The 20,649-nt window shown below is 38.7% G+C and overlaps 1 protein-coding gene across 1 annotated transcript in view; it reads left to right on the top strand.

The window, feature by feature from the left end:
• tnip3.L (TNFAIP3 interacting protein 3 L homeolog) overlaps window positions 1–20,649 on the top strand; it is a 50,820-nt gene that overhangs the window by 7,721 nt on the left and 22,450 nt on the right. The window contains exons 2-4 of the mRNA XM_018251713.2: window positions 48–118; window positions 2,499–2,631; window positions 17,720–17,770. Coding sequence (XP_018107202.2) covers window positions 48–118; window positions 2,499–2,631; window positions 17,720–17,770 — 255 coding nt within the window. The remainder of the gene's footprint in view (window positions 1–47; window positions 119–2,498; window positions 2,632–17,719; window positions 17,771–20,649) is intronic.

The following is a 20,649-nucleotide window of genomic DNA, read 5'->3' as shown; positions in this document are numbered from 1 at the left end:
GAGTAAAATTTCGAAGCATGCTGATATTGGTCTTATTTTTTTCCTAGGCTTTAGATGGGCAACAAAATGTATCCCATGATGCAGTTCGAACATTGGGCAATCAGACAGAAACTGAAAGGTACAAAGCACCCCTGCCCCTCAGTCTTCCTGCAAAATATTCATTTTAATATTTATTAAATCAGATGCTAATTCAGGACACCTTGTAAAGACCTAAAGCCATCGGTCTACGTCTGCTGCTATAGAAGTATAGGTTTTGTAAGCATGGGCTTTTTTCATGGGCTTGAGGAACCTACAATAGTCTAGTGAAAAATATTCCATTCTCCAAGAAGTCACCAGTACACTGGCAGGCTGTAAATACTGCTAAAATAGTATTTATTGGAGAAAAACACTTTATACAGGTATGGGATCCATAATCTGGAAAGCTGTTATCCAGAAAGCTCCAAACTATGGAAAGGTCATCTCCCACGGACTCCATTTTAATCAAATAATTCATATTTTTAATAATAATTTCCTTTTTTTAATAATTAAACAGTACCTTGTACTTGATCCCAACTAAGATAAATTAACCCTTACTGGAAACAAAATAATTCTACTGAGTTTGATTATGGTTTAACACAGTATGTAGATTTTTAGTAAACATAGCATGGATAATGAAAAGAAAACCCCAGATCCTGAGCATTAACAGGTCCCATGCCTGTAGACAGGTTCTTTTTCACTTACCGCAGAACCTTGACTCCCATACATGACTAACAACAGAGTTGTCAATTGGGTCCATTTCATTGGCGATATAGTAATTTACTCCAGTTTTTTACTCCAAGTTGTTTATTATTTTTGTGAAGTAGATAATTAGATTCCCAATGCACAAATAACCCCCTGAATAATAGACCCCTGCAAATGTTGTCACAACAATGGGTGACGGGCAGGAGCTGTATCGTATTTATCTAACAAAATCCATTGATTTTTCTTAAATAATAGAGAAAAAGGATGTCCAGCACAAGTCCTATACATTGAACCCAAGCTGAACAAGAGGGCTTAATGCTCTTTGAAATTGACTTCTGCAAATAGAGTAGACACCTGTTTAAAGGGGAAGGAAACTACTAAAGCAAATAAGGTTCTGTCTTGCATAAAAAATGGCATTAACTCAAGGGATGAAAACATAATTATGCCTCTTTATAGGTCCCTGGTAAGGCCTCATCTGGAGTATGCAGTGCAGTTTTGGACTCCAGTCCTTAAGAGGGATATAAATGAGCTAGAGAGAGTGCAGAGACGTGCAACTAAGTTGGTTAGAGGGATGGAAGACTTAAATTATGTGGGTAGACTGTCAAGGTTGGGGTTGTTTTCTCTGGAAAAAAGGCGCTTACTTTACAAGTACATTAGAGGACATTATAGACAAATAGCAGGGGACCTTTTTACCCATAAAGTGGATCACCATACCAGAGGCCACCCCTTCAGACTAGAAGAAAAGAACTTTCATTTGAAGCAACATAGGGGGTTCTTCACAGTGAGGACAGTGAGGTTGTGGAATGCACTGCCGGGTGATGTTGTGATGGCTGATTCTGTTAATGCCTTTAAGAATGGCTTGAATGATTTCTTGGACAGATATAATATCAAAGGCTATTGTTATATTAAGCTCTATAGTTAGTATAGGTATGGGTATATAGAATTTAATTAAAAGTAGGGAGGGGTGTGTGTATGGATGCTGGGTTTTCATTTGGAGGGGTTGAACTTGATGGACTTTTTCTTTTTTCAACCCAATTTAACTATGTAAATATGTAACTATATAACTATGAAACCTAGTTGGCGCAAAAACCCTCCCCCCTCCCGTGTGTTGCCCACCCTCCCTCCTCCACCCTGGCCTACCCGTCCCGCTGGGCAAATGCCCCTAACTTGTTACTTACCCTTCTGTGCAGGTCCAGTCCAGGGAGTTCACAGACGACATCTTCTTCCACGCGATCTTCTTCCTGCTTTGAACGGCGTTTTGGCGCATGCGCATTAGGAGCATTTTGCCGGTACGGATCTACTGCGCGTGAGCCAAAAGTCACAAAGTACTTTTGGCGCATGCGAAGTAGATCGTACCGGCAAAATGCTCCTAATGCGCATGCGCCATTCAAAGCAGGAAGAAGATCCCGTGGAAGAAGATGTCGTCTGTGAACTCCCTGGACTGGACCTGCGCAGAAGGGTAAGTATCAAGTTAGGGGCATTTGCCCAGCGGGACGGGTAGGCCAGGGGGGAGGAGGGAGGGTGGGCAACACACGGGAGGGGGTGAGGGTTTTTGCGCCAACTAGGTTTTCTTCCCCTTTAAGGTTGTGCCAATTTCACGTAGCAGGTTTACTAACTTTCTTTGCATAAATGAAGGTTAATCAAAATGAATAGGGTTTCTCAGTAACATATTGTATATAAGTAGAGTAGCATTGTAATAAATAAAAATTGTTGCATTTTAAATTTGTTTTTTATTTCTGGTTTAAATTCAGAATATATTTCAATATTTCTGTAACCAGGTGTGAAAGCGTGGAGCTGAACACAGATATCTGTATGCAGATTCAGAGAAACAATATGTTGAAGAAAGGGGAAGATCGTCTGTCCGTTTATAAACACCAAGCATGTTTTTCCAGTACTTTATGTTCCTTTAAGGTGAGCATATTATACAGTACAGTACTTCACTTATGTCGCAATTTTGTGTCACCCAGAGCAAAACAGTGGACTGACACAGAGATTTTACTTGTACATCCTGCACACCACTTCCTTCATTACTACTGCAATAAGGAACAAAACATATTTTTACCACTTGTGTCAAAAAATTGTTGGTAATCTACAGTACATGGCAACACATGAATTTTTCCCTTTATATAATAAACTTAGGGTTTTTTTTTGGATTTCCAGTGGTTAGTTACCCATGTTTAACTGCCACTTTTTCAATTGTCACCTATGTTGTGGTTTGAAACTAGATTTAAATAATAATTAAATAATAAGTATTAATAATAATAATAATTAATATCCTGTTTGACTGTGTAGTATCTTACACTACACTGGGAATAAAAACATTTCTTCTTGTCTTTAACCCTCTATAGTAAATGAAAGTTAAACTCAAACATTGTATGACTTATTTTACTGAAAGAATGTATGTTCTCTTACGTTGAAAGACTCCCAAAGGCTATTACAGGTATCGGACCTGTTATCCAGAATGCTCTGGACCCTGGGTTTTCCAGATCTTGCTCTAATTTGGATCTTCATATCCTTAAGTCCACTAGAAAATCATGTAAATATTAAATAAACCCAACAGGCTGATTTTGCCTCCAATAAGTACCAACTGTATTTTATTTTGGATCAAGTATAAGGTCCTGTTTTATTATTACAGAGAAAAAGGAACTCATTTTTAAACATTTGGATTATTTGAATAAAATGGAATCTATGGAAGACAGCCTTTCCATAATTCAGAACTTTCTGGATAACGGGTTTCCGGACAACGGATCCCATACCTGTACTACCAGATTTATTAACATTGTTGTAAATATTCTGGGCCTCATTTGGGGTGCAAAGCACAAAAAAGTGTAAAGTGCCATAGTTTTTGCACTTTGCACCCTGACCCTGGGGTTGATTTCTTAGGCATGGATCATTGTGCTTTAGAATGAAGTAATAAGACCTGCTCCTTTCCTATAACTACAGTACTAGATGCATTTGGCCTTGCCATATTCATAAGGGGTGGGCATGGGGTGGTATGTGGACCCATAGCTTGCTAATTATTCAGATACTGGATTTTTAATTGGGTACAAGGTGCACAGATTGCAGAGACCATTGCAATAGACACAACAGGTAAATAATAATAAATAATCTCACTAAACTGTGTACGTATACATGACAACAAGGTCCCTTAAGCAACTTTATGATTATTTTCTTGATGTGAGGGCCAATTTTGATCATACAATATATCCTGAACCCAACTGCTGGTCCTCCAACTGATACATAGGGGCAAATTTACTTATGGTCGAATATCGAGGGTTAATTAACCCTCGATATTCGACTGTCGAAGTTAAATCCTTCGACTTTGAATATCGAAGTCAAAGTATTTACCGCAATTCGTTCGATCTAACGATTAAATCCTTCGAATCGTTCAATTCGAAGGATTTTAATCCATCGATTGAATGATTTTTCTTCGACCAAAAAAAGATTGCTAAGCCTATGGGGACCATCGTTCAATCGAACGAATATCGCTAAATCCTTCGACTTCGATATTCGAAGTCGAAGGATTTAACTTCGACAGTCGAATATCGAGGGTTAATTAACCCTCAATATTCGACCATAAGTACATTTGCCCCTTTACGTTGTGTTTCAACCAGTTGAAGCCAATTGGCAGTTTTACGTTGAAGTCTATGGATGTTTTTCTGCAGCAGTTGTGAATCTTGAATCTCAATAAAATGTCTCTGTCATATCAAGCTGCAGCATGAAGACAAATACCAAATAGCACTCATTAAGTTCTTTTTGGTGATGGTTCTTGCTGGTTGCCGCTGTGTTCCAGAAAATAGGGTTAATAAGTCTGCAACCATCTAATCACTCTTCAAGACAAAGTACAGTATACTGGCAAGACTCATTATAAAGTGCTCTTTCACGGTCATGCACTTATATACATACAGACCATTGTTATGCAATCATTATTAACACCGATTTTATATGTTTAGACAGTTATTTGCATTGCTTTAACTGAAATAGACTTCTAATAATACACTCTCTACGAGATGACTGTAAAATACATACTGAGCTTTGTAATGCCTGGCTGCATACAAATAATAGCTTCTGAGTCTATTCTATTCTACCACAAAATGCCAACCACTGAATGATTGTTAGTAAAACGGGGGTAAAACAGAAAGATGTAATACATTTGATTACCATACATTACAAAATATCTGTACAAGGGGAAAGTCAAGGTGCTAATGATTCTTGAACTACAACATTCTTTGATAGAATTCCAGCATAGGATTTGTACCAGTTAGTACATTACTCTTGAATGGGTAACACTTGTGCTTGTGAGATACATGTGTAGCATGGAAGTGTTTTATGGATGCTCATTGTGTGCAATTCAAATAGCAAAACAAGTGCAACACAAAAAGGGTGCCCTGCTATCAAGTCAAGTATTCGATACAGGAATCCTTTGCCCCTCATGCAAAAGTACCTTCACATTGGTGTATATCACTAATATATCTATCATAGGTAAATCTAAAACAATCATTGAAGATGTTTCACGACTCATCCGAGCAGCTTCTTCAGTTCAACTGATTATGACCTTTTTAGCATATAAACTCTTCCACTAATCCAATCACAATTAGGGATGTAGCGAACTGCCGATTTGGTGTTCGCGAACGCCGTTCGCGAACACCGGCAAAAAATGCGAACGTTCGCGAACAGTTCGCGAACTTCGAACACCCGCTAAAATCGTTCGATTCGAACGATCGAAGGATTTTAATCGTTCGATCGAACGATTTTCATTCGAATCGAACGATCGAAGCATTCGATCGAATGCTTTTCATTCGATCGAATGCTTACAATCGTTCGAACGAATGGAAATCGTTCGATTTTTAGCGGTCGAAGGAATTCGAATGGTCGAATGGTCGAACGATTTGTATTCGAATCGAACGCGAACTCAAAATGCGAACGTCGCGCGACGTTCGCGAACATTCGGCGGACGCGAACGGTCGAAGTTCGCGCGAACAAGTTCACCGGCGAACAGTTCGCTACATCCCTAATCACAATGGCACATTGTAACTCTTCAGAGAGGTGTCATATGAAATTTACAGAGGTGTTGATTCTGTGTAGTTACTGTGATAGGATTATTCAATGTGTCATGCAACTCCTAGAAACAGGAGTTATAGAGTTGCATGAATGGATGTGTGAAGTGTTCTGAAACCGCCGGGAAACAGATGTGAGACCAGCATTGTATGTAGCAGACAGGCCCCCGCCTCTGTTCAGGGATGGTTTCTCCACCTTGACATGAATCGCCTCTTTCATGCCTCGTTCAAACTCTGCAGGGCAAGACTCAGCTGTCTTTCTACACTTAAAAGACAAGGGACACTCCTTTGAAGAGAGCAAGGTCCAAATCTTGGATAAAGAAGACTGCTAGTTTGAACAAGGCGTGAAATAGGCGATTCATGTCAAGGTGGAGAAACCATCCGTAAACAGAGTCAGGGGCCTTCGACACCACCTTTCTGCTACATACAATGCTGGTCTCACATCTGTACCCCGGACGGTTTTAGAACACTTCACACATCCATTCATAACACCTGTTTCTAGGAGTTGCATGACACATTGGATAATCCTATCACAGTAACTACACAGAAGCTACACCTCTGTGAATTTCAGATGTCACCTCTCTGAAGAGTTACAATGTGCCATTGTGATTGGCTAATATGTCGAAAACTTCCCACACCAGACAGTTGAATTGAAGAAGTTTCTCGGATGAGTAGTGAAACGTCTTCAATGATAACTGAGCAAGTCCAGTTGTTTAGATTTACCTATACTAGATATACCATGACCTGTATGAATGAAAATCTTCATAGTCATATCACATTATGGTTATTTTTAAAGGCATTAAACTTCAGGATGTTTTTGTGTCCATCACAGAATCAAGTATTGATAAATAAGCTATAGAAACTGAGCAGGGCTTGCATTCTGAAAAACACACAGCCCAAGTGTAAGAAAGTAAGAAGACTATACTAAAAAAAATGTGACAGAAAGGCCTAACATGTATTGTGCCTATATTACACTTATTCAAAGGCCTATAATTAGGTGTTGTGTATGCCTGAAATGCATTAGGCCTGTTGATGCACTGTTAAATAAGCCCCTACTGAGATTTTGTTACAATAGTCTTCCAATTCCAAATACATTCCAAGCAGTTTTACTCCCAAAAGAAACCACTGGACAGATGATTTATAACCACAACAGCAGAATGTATACTCATTTACCAGAAATTATGTGCCAGACTACTGAGGAATCAGATTACTTAGAATGTACTTTTATGAGAAACGCAATAAAAACAATAATTGGATATAAAAATCATTCTTGAATCCACTCAATCAGGATTTCTTAGGCTTTTTACTTCCCTTACACCACAAGCAAGTAGATGGAGCAAGTAGAGTACTAAGACCTGGTACCCAAGATACTAAAGAGACGTCTACATAAATAAATTACGTCATAATTTCACCAATGTACAATGGTATATTGACCCTTGATGAAAACAGTAGTGAAACCTGCTAGGATGAAAACTGATGGTTTAACCAAACATCAGTGACGCAACTATAGAGGAGTGGCCCCCCTGTGGGGGTTGCAGGTTGTCCATTTAATCTATAGCATATCTTATCCTGGAAAAATTTGCAAACTATCAGCAGCGGGTGCATGCATTTGAGCTGGAGGGGAGCAGCTGGTAGGTAGGTATATGTGCTGGGCCCCTCCTGGGGGAGGCCAGCACAGTGTAGTTACTCCACTGCCAAACATGTTTGTTAGTGGCCTCCCATCATCATTAATACTCATCTAAAGCAGTTGGTGTTGATTTAAAAACCACCAAGTGACAGATTTGTATCAAGTTATTCCTGTGTTTTTGTCTTCTCTTGTTTTTATCAGAAGACATTGGGTCTAAAATATGTTAATAAAATCAGTATAGTAGTGTATATAGACTTAGGTTAAGGCCACACTGGGCGTTTTGGAGAGATTTGGTCGCCTGGCGACTAATCGCCTCGTCTTTGCGGTTACCAATCTCCCCAAACGCCTTCCCTCACTCTGCGCTGGCTAAAATGAAAAAACACCGGCGCTTATCACAAGCCGCGATTTGTTTTGCGAAGTCGCCCGAAGTTTCCTCGTGAGCCAACTTCGGGTGACTTCTGAAAATTAACCGCCGTGTGTGATTAGCACCAGCGTTTTTTTCATTTTAGCCAGCGCAGAGTGAGGGAAGGCATTTGGGGAGATTGGTCGCCGCAAGGACAAGGAGATTAGTCGCCAGGCGACCAAATCTCCCCAAAACGCCCAGTGTGGCCTTACCCTTAAACATGATTGTGTTCTTCATTTCTTAAGTAACAGCAATTAACTGTTTACATAGAGTACTAAGTAATATCATGTTACAATAAAGAGATTAGCTGGAGGGCAGTGAATCGCAATTGTGAATTCTTTGGCCACAATACAGACACAAAGCCTATCCTCTTGTTTGTATATTTAGACATTGTTTATTTGGTATTGTATATACAAAAGCTCTAATAATAAAAATCAATTATTTTTTAATAACATTAGTTGCTGTTCAATGTTTATCCAATGGATAACATACAATGTGAGCAGAAAACACCATGAAAAAGGCCGTTACAAAAAATCAGAAATCTTCATAACCAGGTGGGTTTCTAGTCGAGCTGCAATAGCTTTATAATACACAACAGACATAATAATCCTTATAATCTGTGCTTAGTGATGTCATCAGTTATAATTAGTGCTCAGTGATGTAATCTTTCTAACTCACTGAAGGTGTGTATTATAATAAATAAAGTACCTCCTGTTGAAAAATATAAGGATACTTGAAGTCACTGAGGAGTTCCTTGACCTGTAGGAATGCAATCGGCCTTCAGCCTTGTGCTTTTATATGGTCATAGAACTCCTTGGTGACTTATACTATCCTGATATTTTACATTAGAGGGTACTTTATTCACTATATAAAATATATCAATTCAAGCTATAGACATGCATAACATACCAGAACCATGGCACTTTGAAACCCAATCAGACAGGTTGTTCCAATAATTCTGGTCACAGTAGGCCAAAATTCAGCAGAATTTCATTTAGTCCCACATCTTAAATGTATCAGATGCTACATGTGGTGATTTTATTATTTGCCTTATCCTGAAGATTCTTGTGGTTTGATCCCTTATCTATGCAGAAGTCCAGTTGTGAGACCCTTCTACATCTAAGTTCTAGGTTTGCACTTTAGTACATCAGCAGCATCTGTATTATTAATTATCTGCCTCCCAGCAGGCAAGAGTTTTTCAAATTGTCTTCAGTTCATGGACAGCGCTCTTTCTGCTGATTAACCACAAATGACCATTGGAAGTAATTCCTATAGAATCAGAAATGTAATAAAGTATATTCTTTGCAGCCACCGCAATAAGAAGAGACCAAATGAGGGATAAATTCCCCTTTTTATGTTGCATGATTGGCATTACTGTGACCCCATTTGTATAGGATCCGTAACAACTGAAGTATCTTTATTATCTAACATTTTTATTTTAACGGCCAAGGCCTCTACTAACTATTAAATTATTGGAAAAAATTGATTTATATAAGTGAATATACTAAACAATTACATTTTGGACAAGTACATTGAACTCTAATGAATAATACAGGTATGGGACCTGTTATCCAGAACACTCAGGACCTGGAGATTTCCAGATAATGGATCTTAGTGTAATTTCGATATTCATACCTTAAGTCTACTATAAAATCATTTAAATATTAAATAGAATAGGATGGTTTCGCCTCCAATAAGGAATAATTATACCTTAGTTTTTAGTCAGAAAGGAAATAATTTTAAAATATTTGAATTATTTAGCTAAAATTAAGCCTGTGGGAGGTCGGATATTCCGTAATTTGGCACTTTCTGGATAATGGGTTTCCGGATAACGGATCCCATACCTGTACTGGGTAGTAGATTAGTGAAATTATTTAAAAAGATTGCACAAATGTGTTTATGCTATGAAATGTTATTTCAAATAATACAAAACAATTAAAAGTTTTGCATTGCCTGTAGTTTTCATCTGTTGCAAAAACATGTTAGAAAGTTATATAGTGAATAAAGTACCCCCTCTTGTAAAATATAAGGATATTATAAGATACCGAGGAGTTTCATGACCATATAAAAACACGAGGCCGAAGGCCGAGTGTTTTTATACAGGTCATGGAACTCCGAGGTAACTTCTAATATCCTCATATTTTACAACTGGGGGTACTTTATTTATTATAATACACAAGTTTTAGTGAGTCATGTGACAGAAATGACATCAGAACTCACCGTTTATAACTGATGACATCAGAACTCACCGTTTATAAGGATATAATTTACAGGATATTCATGGCTTTTGTGTATTATAAAGTTATAAATGCATCCCCTGATGCTGTTTTCCCTCATATTACATTGTTTTTTTTCCCATTACAACCCCTTATACATGTTTATTATGCATAATACATTTCCCTAATTTTAAAATTTCCTGGATTTTACACAATTTATTTGGTCCCTTAAAAAAATTTAAATGGGGGTTACTGTAGATCGATATGGTATTAGGCATATTTGTAGGTTGTATAATTATGTAACATTAGAATTAATTGTAGAAATAAGTAACAGACGGGGTGTATGAAGAAACCCACAGACACAAGGCTTCCTCTTCTTATCACCAACATATAGTTATGTACAGAATTACATTTTCTTGCGCCCAGGGTTGGAATGGGTCGTCCGGACCCCACTAGGACTGTGACTGAAGGGCCCTCCACCCTAGCCCCACCCACACACATGCCCTCTCAGCTAACCTTCTCCCTCATTTGCCGCAACCAGGTCAGAGTGGGGGAGAGGCTAAGTTCTGAGCAGGTGAGCGAGGTGGGTCACTGGGGCCCTTAAAGGCTGGGGCCCATCGGGTTTTTCTCAGTGTCCCAGCAGCCCAGTCTCACACTGCCTGCATCCTCTGTCTTTTAATATAAGTAATATGCACCTGAACCCTTTTAGGGTGGTGGCAAACGAGGCTACTGGGGGAGATGTTGCCCAGCGACAAATCGCCTCTTCTTCGGGCGACTAATCTCCCCTAAATGCCTTCCTGTTGACTAGAATGTAAATCGCCGGTGGGATGGCACTTGCTTCACCTTTCCAAAGACGCCCGAAGTTTCCTCTTGAGGCAACTTTGGGTGACTTCGGAAAACAAAGTATTCAGAGTGCCATCCCGTCAGCGATCTAGATTCTAGGCATTTAGGGGAGATTAGTCGCCCTAAGAAGAGGCAATTTGTCGCTGGGCGACTAAGCTCCCCCAGTAGCCTCGTCTGCCTCTACCCTTAATAATAGCTACAGTTATGATGTCCTTGGTGAATGATAGACAATGTTGTTCAAGAAAATTTTTAGGCATGCAATCTCTGCTTGAAGGGGTCGATGGTCGTTCACCTTTTAGTTATCTTTTAGTATGTTATATAATTCATTTGGTCTTTATATGTTATTGTTTGGAATTATTTGTTTTCTTCTTCTTCATTCTTTAAATTGGGGTCACTAACCCCTGCAGCTAAAAAACTATTGGCCTGTGAAGGTACAATGTTATTTTTATTGTTATTTTTTATTGGTTTCCATTCATGCCCTCTTCGATCATCTTCCAGTCTCTCATTCACACCACTGCCTGTTGCTAGAGTAAATTGGACCCTAGCAACCAGACTACTGCTGAAATTCAAAACGGCAGAGTTGCTGAATAATTTAAAAAATACAAAAAATGGAGGGTAATTGTAAAATGTCTCAGAATATCACGGTCTACATCATATTAACAGTTATTTTAAAGGTGAACAGCCCCTTTAATATTAATACAAATTTCAGCTGGCATGCATTAATAGCTGTGAAAGGGAATGTGGGATTGTTTTCTTAATTTTTAAATATGTAATTGAACAGCAGAATTAATGGAAATCATTTCACTTGTAAATGTTATTGCTGGTCATGTCCTACTAGTCTTTCTGAATCTCTGTGAGAAAGGCCCATGATCATTAGTGATGGGCAAATTTGGGGCGTTTCGCCGAAACGGCAAAAAATTTGCGAAATGGAGCCAGTGTCCGTCAAAAATGTGACGCAGCCGCCATTTCGTGAATTTGTGCAACTGTTTTGCGAATTTAGAAGGAAATTCGCAAATTTTTCGGTGAAGCGAAATGGCCCAAATTCGCCCATTTATTTACTTTATTTACTTATGATCATTAGTGAATGGCGAATTGCCGCCGGCGAATAAATTCGCATTAATTCGCCGGCAAAAAAAAAACGGATGCTGGCATCCAATTTTTTTTGGACACCGGGGTATTTTCGCTGGCGAATTTTCGCAGCGGTTTCGCTTATTTATTTGCTGGCGGGATCATCAGTAAATAAGTCTCTGCTGATAAAGTACATTTTTTAATGTACATTTGTTTTACAAGCTAGTATAGTTAACTCAACATTCTACAAGGTTTTAACACATTGAAACTTTAACAGTTATATAGTTTATGTGCAACATCACACTTCTACCACTTTTGCTAAAATCATCAAAAATTATAAGTGACATTTTTATGAAGCCTTCATTACAGTCTTTTTTGCTCATGTTCCCATTATGAGCAAGCTGTGGTTTTCCTGGCTTGTATTTTATGCATAGCAGTTTCTAAGCTTCATTCTTTAGTCATAAACACTGTTCAGTGGTCAAAAATTCTTTCAGCCAGGAAACACGCTTTCAGAGCATTAAATGATAGCTTTTCAGTGGGATTACACGTGTTTGATTATACATTATTGTAGTATTGTACTACAAACTGAAAGTAGCAAATGTTACTGATTTTGTGGAAACCCGAAAAGCTGAGCTCTGACAAAATATTGATGATACTTTTAAAATTCTTTAAGATTGAGTTGTTCTTCACTTCTGTGATTGTGATGGGAAACTGAAGTGTAGCTGGGACAGGCACAAGTTGGAAAATGTTTGTCCCCCTGCATCACTACTTCCGTGTTAGAGATAAAAGTGTCCCGGTAATCTTTGAAGTTGTAGGTTCTGTTTAATCCATACATAATATGTATTTAGTAAATTAAATCTTAATTTGTTTACAAATCAAAAAAAGTTATAAAAGAATTTGTGAAAGAACAGAGCTTAAAAAACACACGTTTAAATTTGTCCTATGGCTAAACTGTTTATGTAATACCATTTTTCATAATATTTTCACAGAAGCTTTCACAATCCAATTTAAATTGGATTCCTCCTCTTCTTCTGCAAAGAATATATTTCCCACAGCAGTACAGTATGATTAATCCTTCTGACTTGCACAATAATTACAAGTAATTATTTCTCTCATGTTACAAAACCAATACCATACTCTCACAAAAAGCAGTAGTCACTAAAATAGTAGCAATGTTATCTTCAAAAAACAAGATAACCGCTCCCTGGTACATAGGAGAATAGCACTCGATAGTCCCATTGCGACTACTTCAGTTACATTGTGTAGGAGAAACAATCACCTAACTGAAAGCAGTTCCATCCTAAAGTGTTGGCTCTTTCTGAAAGCACAAGACCAGGCAAAATTACCAGAGATGGCTGCCTACACACCAATATTTCGGCTTAACCAAAAGTCGATGGTTCAAGAATAAAATTATATATGGTAGAGCGAATTTTTTGCATTCTAAACTAGTACTAAGCAAATGATTTCACCAAGCATTGTGAAATTTGCTGCGAAAAAGTCGCTGCAAGAAAAAAATGCCCACCGACCTTAATGCATTTTGTGTGAGAAGTGAGAAGATAAGTCGCCAAACCAAAAAAGCCACCGCAAGAAAGAAAAATCCATTGACTTTAATGCATTTGGAAAATGCATTTGGAAAAAGTTGTATATAGTAAATAAAAATTTGTCAACTATTGACTTTGAATTTTTCACCTTTTTGAGAACTTTTTGGCAGTTTTGCAAATTTTCAGTGAAGCAAAACCATGTAATTTAGAAATAAAAATGACACCAAAAAAAAATCATGACAGAATCCCTTTAAATAGCATTGATCTGGACAGTTATTTAATTTGCTGCTGGGGGGAGGGGGTGACAACATTGATGTGAAGTCATATTCAGTTTTGAGTTGGCCAATGAACCCATAAATGTTCCATTCAATGGTAGCAGCCAACTCAGTTTTCACGTTGGTTAAGTGCATTTCATGGCCCCTCGTCATCGTAAAATTGATGGTATAGTCTATGTTAAATGGATCCCTATATATTATATAGGGATCCATACTGCCATTCACAGGGAGATCCGCTTGTTTGGCAATGTCACCAAACGAGCGGGTCTCTCCCCAATATGCCCACATTGAGGTTGGGCGATAGGCTGATCCAATCGTGGACCCTAGGGCCCAACGATTGGATCACAATGCAGTCCATACCGTTGGTCGGACCGCAGGACCTTATCAACTGACAGATGAGGCCGCGATCCGAAGGGATTTTTTAACCTGCCAGATATTGATTGGGGAAGCCCATCAGACGGCCCCACACTTGATAAAGGGCCTTGCCTGAAACATGTTGTACTAATAAAACTATTTGCAGTTGATCTGCGAGTGCCTGGCTCTACTTCCTTTACATAGAGTGCCCCACACACGGGCCAATAAGCTGGCAACAGACCGAGTCGGCATCTTATCGGCTCGTATATGGCTTGCTATTGGCTACAGAATCAGACCAAATTTGGCCCATATTTAGTACATAAAACATGTATTTTTGTAGATGTGAATGCCAGACTGAAAGATGAATCATAGAAGACCTGATTTAAAAGGCAAGCAATCAAAAAAAAAGCTTAACAATCAATTTTAAAAACCATGTTGAAGAGAGCAAGAATACAATACAAATGTAAAAAGGATAAAAAAGGCACAGAAAGTTCATGTTCTTCTGAGTACAAAATACAAATATAAATTCAGTGTGAACTTTTAAAGCTTTTTAATGAGCTGTAAGGCATAATATAATCACGAGCCACACTGTAGGAAGTGGTAGAGAATGTCCTGTGCAGTGTACTTTGTAATTACATGAGATGATGATCAAGGAAGTCCCTATTCTTTTTTTATATTTAATAACTTCCATTCTGAAACAGAGGGACATAATGTACTTGAATAAAGCTCATGCTTCCCTTTCATTTACTGGCAAATAACTATCAAACCTTTGCCTATTTCTGAAACAGATGGACCTTTCTCACTCACTGAGCAATTGGAAACTCTGTGATTTGGTAATATGTGTATGGGCACTTTGCACAAGTACATGTATCTATCATTTGTATCAAAATCACAGAAAGAGCTCTCCCGACCCTTGTGATTAATGTTCCCATCCTCCTATGTGCTGAAGGTATTTAAACCCTTATATGAGTACACATAAGCAAACTAACAAAGGACAGGCAAAGATCTGCCCATCAGGTACAGTATGAAATCCACATGTTGTAGAACTTGTTTGTGTTTAATACTCACTGCAGGACTTTTTAAGCAGCATCGCTGCTTAAAAAACAGTACATACTGTGTATCTGTGCTAATAACTATTAAAAACTGCAGCATACGACATCAGAGAGCTAACTAGAGGCAAAGCTGTAGTAACAATAAGGGGACCACCACCTTGACCACTAACTATCAGTTTTTCTATACACCCTACATCAGGGATTGTGCATTTTCCCTTTATTCTGTTTTTTTTTTAAAAAAAACTATAATGCCAGAAGGGAAGCAACCTTGCAACCCCTACCATGTAATGGAATCTGCCTGGCACTAAAAAATCCCACAGGTGAATACACTTTATGTGCCACGGGGGTTACGGCATTGACATGTGGGTTTTGAGCATTGCCAATTTTAGTGCCACTCAAAATCTCACCACAGATTATATCCCATGGACATCAGTGGAGCCCATAATATTCACTGCTAAATTACGGGGCAACTATTTCCATTTAAGATAATGAAAAGGGTCTTACAGTAACTTGTTTTATCAAATAAGCTAGGTTTTGTATCCCTTCAAGCCTGTTTATGGGTTCATTTAGAACAGTAATCCCCAACCAGTGGCTCATGAGCAACATTTAACTCACCAACCCTTTGGATGTTGCTCCCAGTGGCCTCAAAGCAGGTGCTTATTTTTTAATTCCTGGATTGGAGGCAAGTTTTGTTTGCATAAAAATAGGGATGCACCGAATCCAGGATTCGGTTCGGGATTCGGACAGGATTCTGTCTTTTTCAGCATGATTTGTATTCTGCCGAATCCTACTGCCCGGCTCAACCGAATCCGGATCCTTACATATGCAAATTAGGGGCAGGGAGGGCAATCACGTGACTTTTTCTCACAAAACAAGGAAGTAAAAAATGTTTTCCCCTTCCCATCACTAATTTGCATATGCAAATTAGGATTCAGATTCAGTTCAATATTCAGACGAATCTTTTGCGAAGGATTCATGGGTTCGGCCAAATCCAAAATAGTGAATTCGGTACATCCATAAATGAAAACTAGGTGTACTGTAAAACAGAACCTTATTTAGGCTGCCAGTCCTTATAGGGGCTACCACATAGCCAATCACAACCCTGATTTGAACATTTTTGCCCCCAATTCTTTTTACATCCGACTGTTACAGTTAAAAAAAAGGTTTATGACCCCCTCTTAAGAATATGGAATACAGCTTGTGTATGCTGCAATGATTGGGCCACTTGATACTATTATTATAATCATGTAAGTGAATAAAAAAGAACTCCCTTTACCACTAGTACAACTTCATGTACACACGAGGTGCACTTGATTGGCTAGAACCTAAATACGTTATTTTGTATTTGTAAAGGGATCTTTAATAATACAACCTGAGCAATATTCAGAGGGCAGTGCTTACAAGCACAAGGAAAGGCAGTGACTGAAGTGCAAGGTAGGGAGTGTACAAAGGGATGTCATACCAAAGGTTTATTATTAATTACATAATCCAAAATAATGTATTTTGCCACTGTAACAACTTCATAAAGGCAGTATAATAACTAAAGCTGGCCACAGATGCAAAGATCCGATCGTATGAATCAACGTACGATCGGACTTTCCCATGTCCCGACCTGCCACTAACCATAAAGATCAAAGTCTTACCATTCAGATCAAATAAGAACAGATCAGCCGATGTTCTGCCCCTGACAGCAATCATACGATAGTTAAAAGCTAGTGACAGTCTCCCTCTGAAAATCGTACGATCGGCAATACACTCAGAGATATTACCCGCAGCTAGTGATGGGCGAATTTATTCGCCAGGCGCGAATTCGCGGCGAATTTGCGTGATTCGCCGCCAGCGAATAAATTCGCAAAACTCCCGGGAAAATTCGCGGAAAAAAATTCGCCGGCGTCAAAATTTTTTTTTCGAAAACGGGCGCCGGCGTCAAAAACGGGCGCCGGCGTCGGAAAAACGGGCGCCGGCGTCAAAAACGGGCGCCGGCGTCAAAAACGAGACGCCGGCGCCGTTTCGCGAAATTTTCGCCATTTCGCGAATTTTTCGGCGAAGCGAAACGGCGCAAATTCGCCCATCACTACCCGCAGCCGACAGAAATTTTCTAACCTGTCCGATCGACCAAACGACCGATCTCCACCGGACGAAAAATGTCAGGACTCTCCACACACGGTCCGAAAATCGTACGAGTCCTCGATTCGTACGATCGGATCTTTGCATCTATGGCCAGCTTAACACATAGTATGTGTTCCAGCATTTTGTTATTTAAGTGTATTTAAGAACCCACCATCTTGCTTCCTCTTCCTTTTCACCTTTCTCTTCCTTATGTAAATAATGCCAGTAAGAAACAAAAATGCAATTTACATACACTGCAATGAGCACATTATGGCCCAATGCAGCCTTTGTATTAGTCACAGAAAGCATCATGGTGACATCCTGGGAAGTCCCAGCTTTGATAATACTTAGCCTTTAAGGGCTTAGAAAAAAGAATCCTCTTTCATATGCTTGTCATCCCTTGTACAGTCTATAGTTGTTGTACTTTATATTTTTTATCTTATCTTTTTTTAAGATTTTAAAGAAGACAGATCCTTGCTGTGATCTCCAGGTGCCAGAAACTCAGGTAAGTGCCACGTTCCATTATACCATAAATATAAAAGCAGTATATTTATTTATTTACACTATTGCTCCACAAAACGCAAGCAGTATTGTAGTTACTTAATTGCAACATTTATTAATAACAAAATCTGGTGTCTAAGGCAGATATACTTGGTTATTTGGAATATAATGTTTCCATACAGAATGCATCTAAACTCCAATACATTTCCTGTATTTTATACTGTCATCTTTGGAGTAAGGAACCATTGGCACAATATGAAGGCTAGAGTTAGGTTAAATTATATTTTATATAATTATGCAGCACTGTTGCAAGCTTACATTGGCATATTTTGTGGAGGTTAATATGGCTAATTTCATAACACAAGCACAAGTGCAAAGTGTTAAGCGTGTGCATTTATTCTATTTACAAAAACAAATTTATGGCTAATGTCAATGCACCTACTTAGCATGCTCTGATGAACTGCAACCAGGTGGTAATACCATGGACACTAAAGGGGGTTTTAACACTTTTAAAGCAGTGATTGAGGAGGGCACTCTGCTGTGATCAAGCTTTAACACCTTGTTTTTGACACAATGTGCTGGAAGTCACACTGTTCATGTATAGAAGATGCAGGTTTCTGTGGGACTACTTAATGGCCAACTGCTATGATGCTGGAATTCTGCATTAATTTGTACCCACATTTTGTGTTTAGCATGTTGCACTTTGCTCATAGCTGATCACTTGTGTGCCAAGTTTAATAAAGGGCACAGTTATTCAAATTTACAAGTCAGAACCTAATTTTATTCTCCCAGCAGTAGCTGTGTGCCCCCTACAATTCTCTGCGCTGCTGGTTCTGACTAAATGTACCACTGAAACAATGAAGCGTGAGTCTGCTCTCCACCAGCCAAGACTCCAATTCCCATAATTCCTCGCTGCTGCCCTCAGTCTAAACTCTAATTCCCACAATGCCTTGCATATTCAGTGATTAACAAGGAAAAAGAACGCCAGCAGTGTGCGAAACTTTTTGTGAAATGGAGTCTTGGCTGGAGAAGAGCTGACTACTGCAACATCGTTTCAAAGGTGGATGCACAGCAGTCAGCACCAGCAATGCAGAAAATAACAAAGGACAGACAAATGTTGCTTCTAATAGCAATTAGATTTACATATAATTGTATTGTGGGAAATTTGTAATTAATGTATATTGGACATGTATAACCTTGCTTTCATTACAAAATTAAATTATTAATTTCCTGACTGTATTATCACTTATAACATCCCACTGCTTCATTAAGTATCCAGAGCTTGCATTGTATCCATTTTAACACAATAATTGCTTATAGGTCACTTACCCAATCATTTGGGAAATTTAAGTTGTTGTGTACTGGAGAATCTCATAGTACAGATTGCCTAAGTGACCATATAAATCAATGTACATTGCAAAAAATATCCCTTACATCACAATATTCATGTAATCATAGAATGAAAACAGGTAGTACTAGTAGTGAGTGCACCCTTGTGGCTGTATTTGATTTTTGTTTGCATTGCTGCTCCTCAGCTCCCTGATCCTCTGTCACATAGAACATTTAAAGGGATATTGTCCCTGGTGTTTGTAACTCTTTTGTAGTACTGGAATAGAATCTCTGTATTTCGTAAAGTTGAGCCTGCCACAATGGTATACCAAAGTTATGGAATACATGACCCTACCTTGCTCTTCATTCACTCACCTTCCCCATGCCTGTGAGGCTCTAAATGTTGCCCAGGTTGTGTCATTAAGGGTTAAACTTCACTGGAGACATTTGTTCTGCATGGGTCTGATGTGTGTGGGTACTGCTCACCCTTGAAGATAGTGCTACACAGGGGGTGACATCATGGGAACTGCTACACCAAGAATTCTAGGTGAAAAACAGCAAATAAACATATGTTCTTCTAAAGCTGAGAATCTAAGATTGCTAATGTGTTCTGCGGTGGGAAGCAGTGCTCTAAATTTATAGCATGTGCAATTTTTTATTTGGCCACATAATATTCTCTAGAATTGTTAACCCAGAGTTCCCTGTACCAGTGCGTCCTCTATTTACCACTAGTTAATGGTGCAATTGGCACAAGGGCTCAGGGAGCAGCTTCTCTGCATCAGTGCCAGATGCAAGGGTTAAGTGTATTGGATACTGAATTTTCTGCTCAATAGTTTGCCAACTACCTCTGTCAGATATAAGGAAATTTGGATTGCCTGGGAGTTTTATAGGTCATGGAACTCCCCAAGGTAATGTCTAGTATTCCTATACAGGTATGGGACCTGTTATCCAGAATGCTTAGGATCTTAGGGAGTTTTCAGATAACTGATCTTTCCATAATTTGGATCTTCATACTTTAAGTCTACTAGAATATCATGTAAATATTAGTTAAACCCAAAAGGCTGATTTTCCTTCCAATAAGGATTAATTATATCTTAGTTTAGATCAAGTACAAGGCACTGTTTTATTATTACAAAGAAAAAGGAAATCATTTTAACAAATTTGGATTATTTGGTTAAAATGGAGTCTATTTGGAGCTTTCTGTAAAATGGGTTTCCAGATAATGAATCTCATACCTGTTTTTATTTATTACATGTACAGGTATGGGACCTGTTATCCAGAATGCTGAGGTCCTGGGGTTTTCCAAATAATGGATCTTTCTGTAATTGGGATTTTCATACCTTAAGTCTACTAGAAGACTTTAGACCTTATATATACCCAATAGACTGGTTTTGCTTTCAATAACGATTAATGATATCGTATTTAGGATTAAGTAGAAGCTACTGTTTTATCATTACAGAGAAAATGGGATAGTTTTGGACAATTTTAAAATAAAGGCTATGGGAGACAGCCTTTCCATAATTCGGAGCTTTCTGCAAAACAGGTTTCCGGATA

The sequence above is a fragment of the Xenopus laevis genome, chromosome 1L, assembly GCF_017654675.1.
Source record: "Xenopus laevis strain J_2021 chromosome 1L, Xenopus_laevis_v10.1, whole genome shotgun sequence".
NCBI classification, from domain to species: Eukaryota; Metazoa; Chordata; class Amphibia; order Anura; family Pipidae; genus Xenopus; species Xenopus laevis.
Note: the sequence above shows the minus strand (reverse complement) of the source record. Positions and strands in the feature narration are given on the sequence as shown.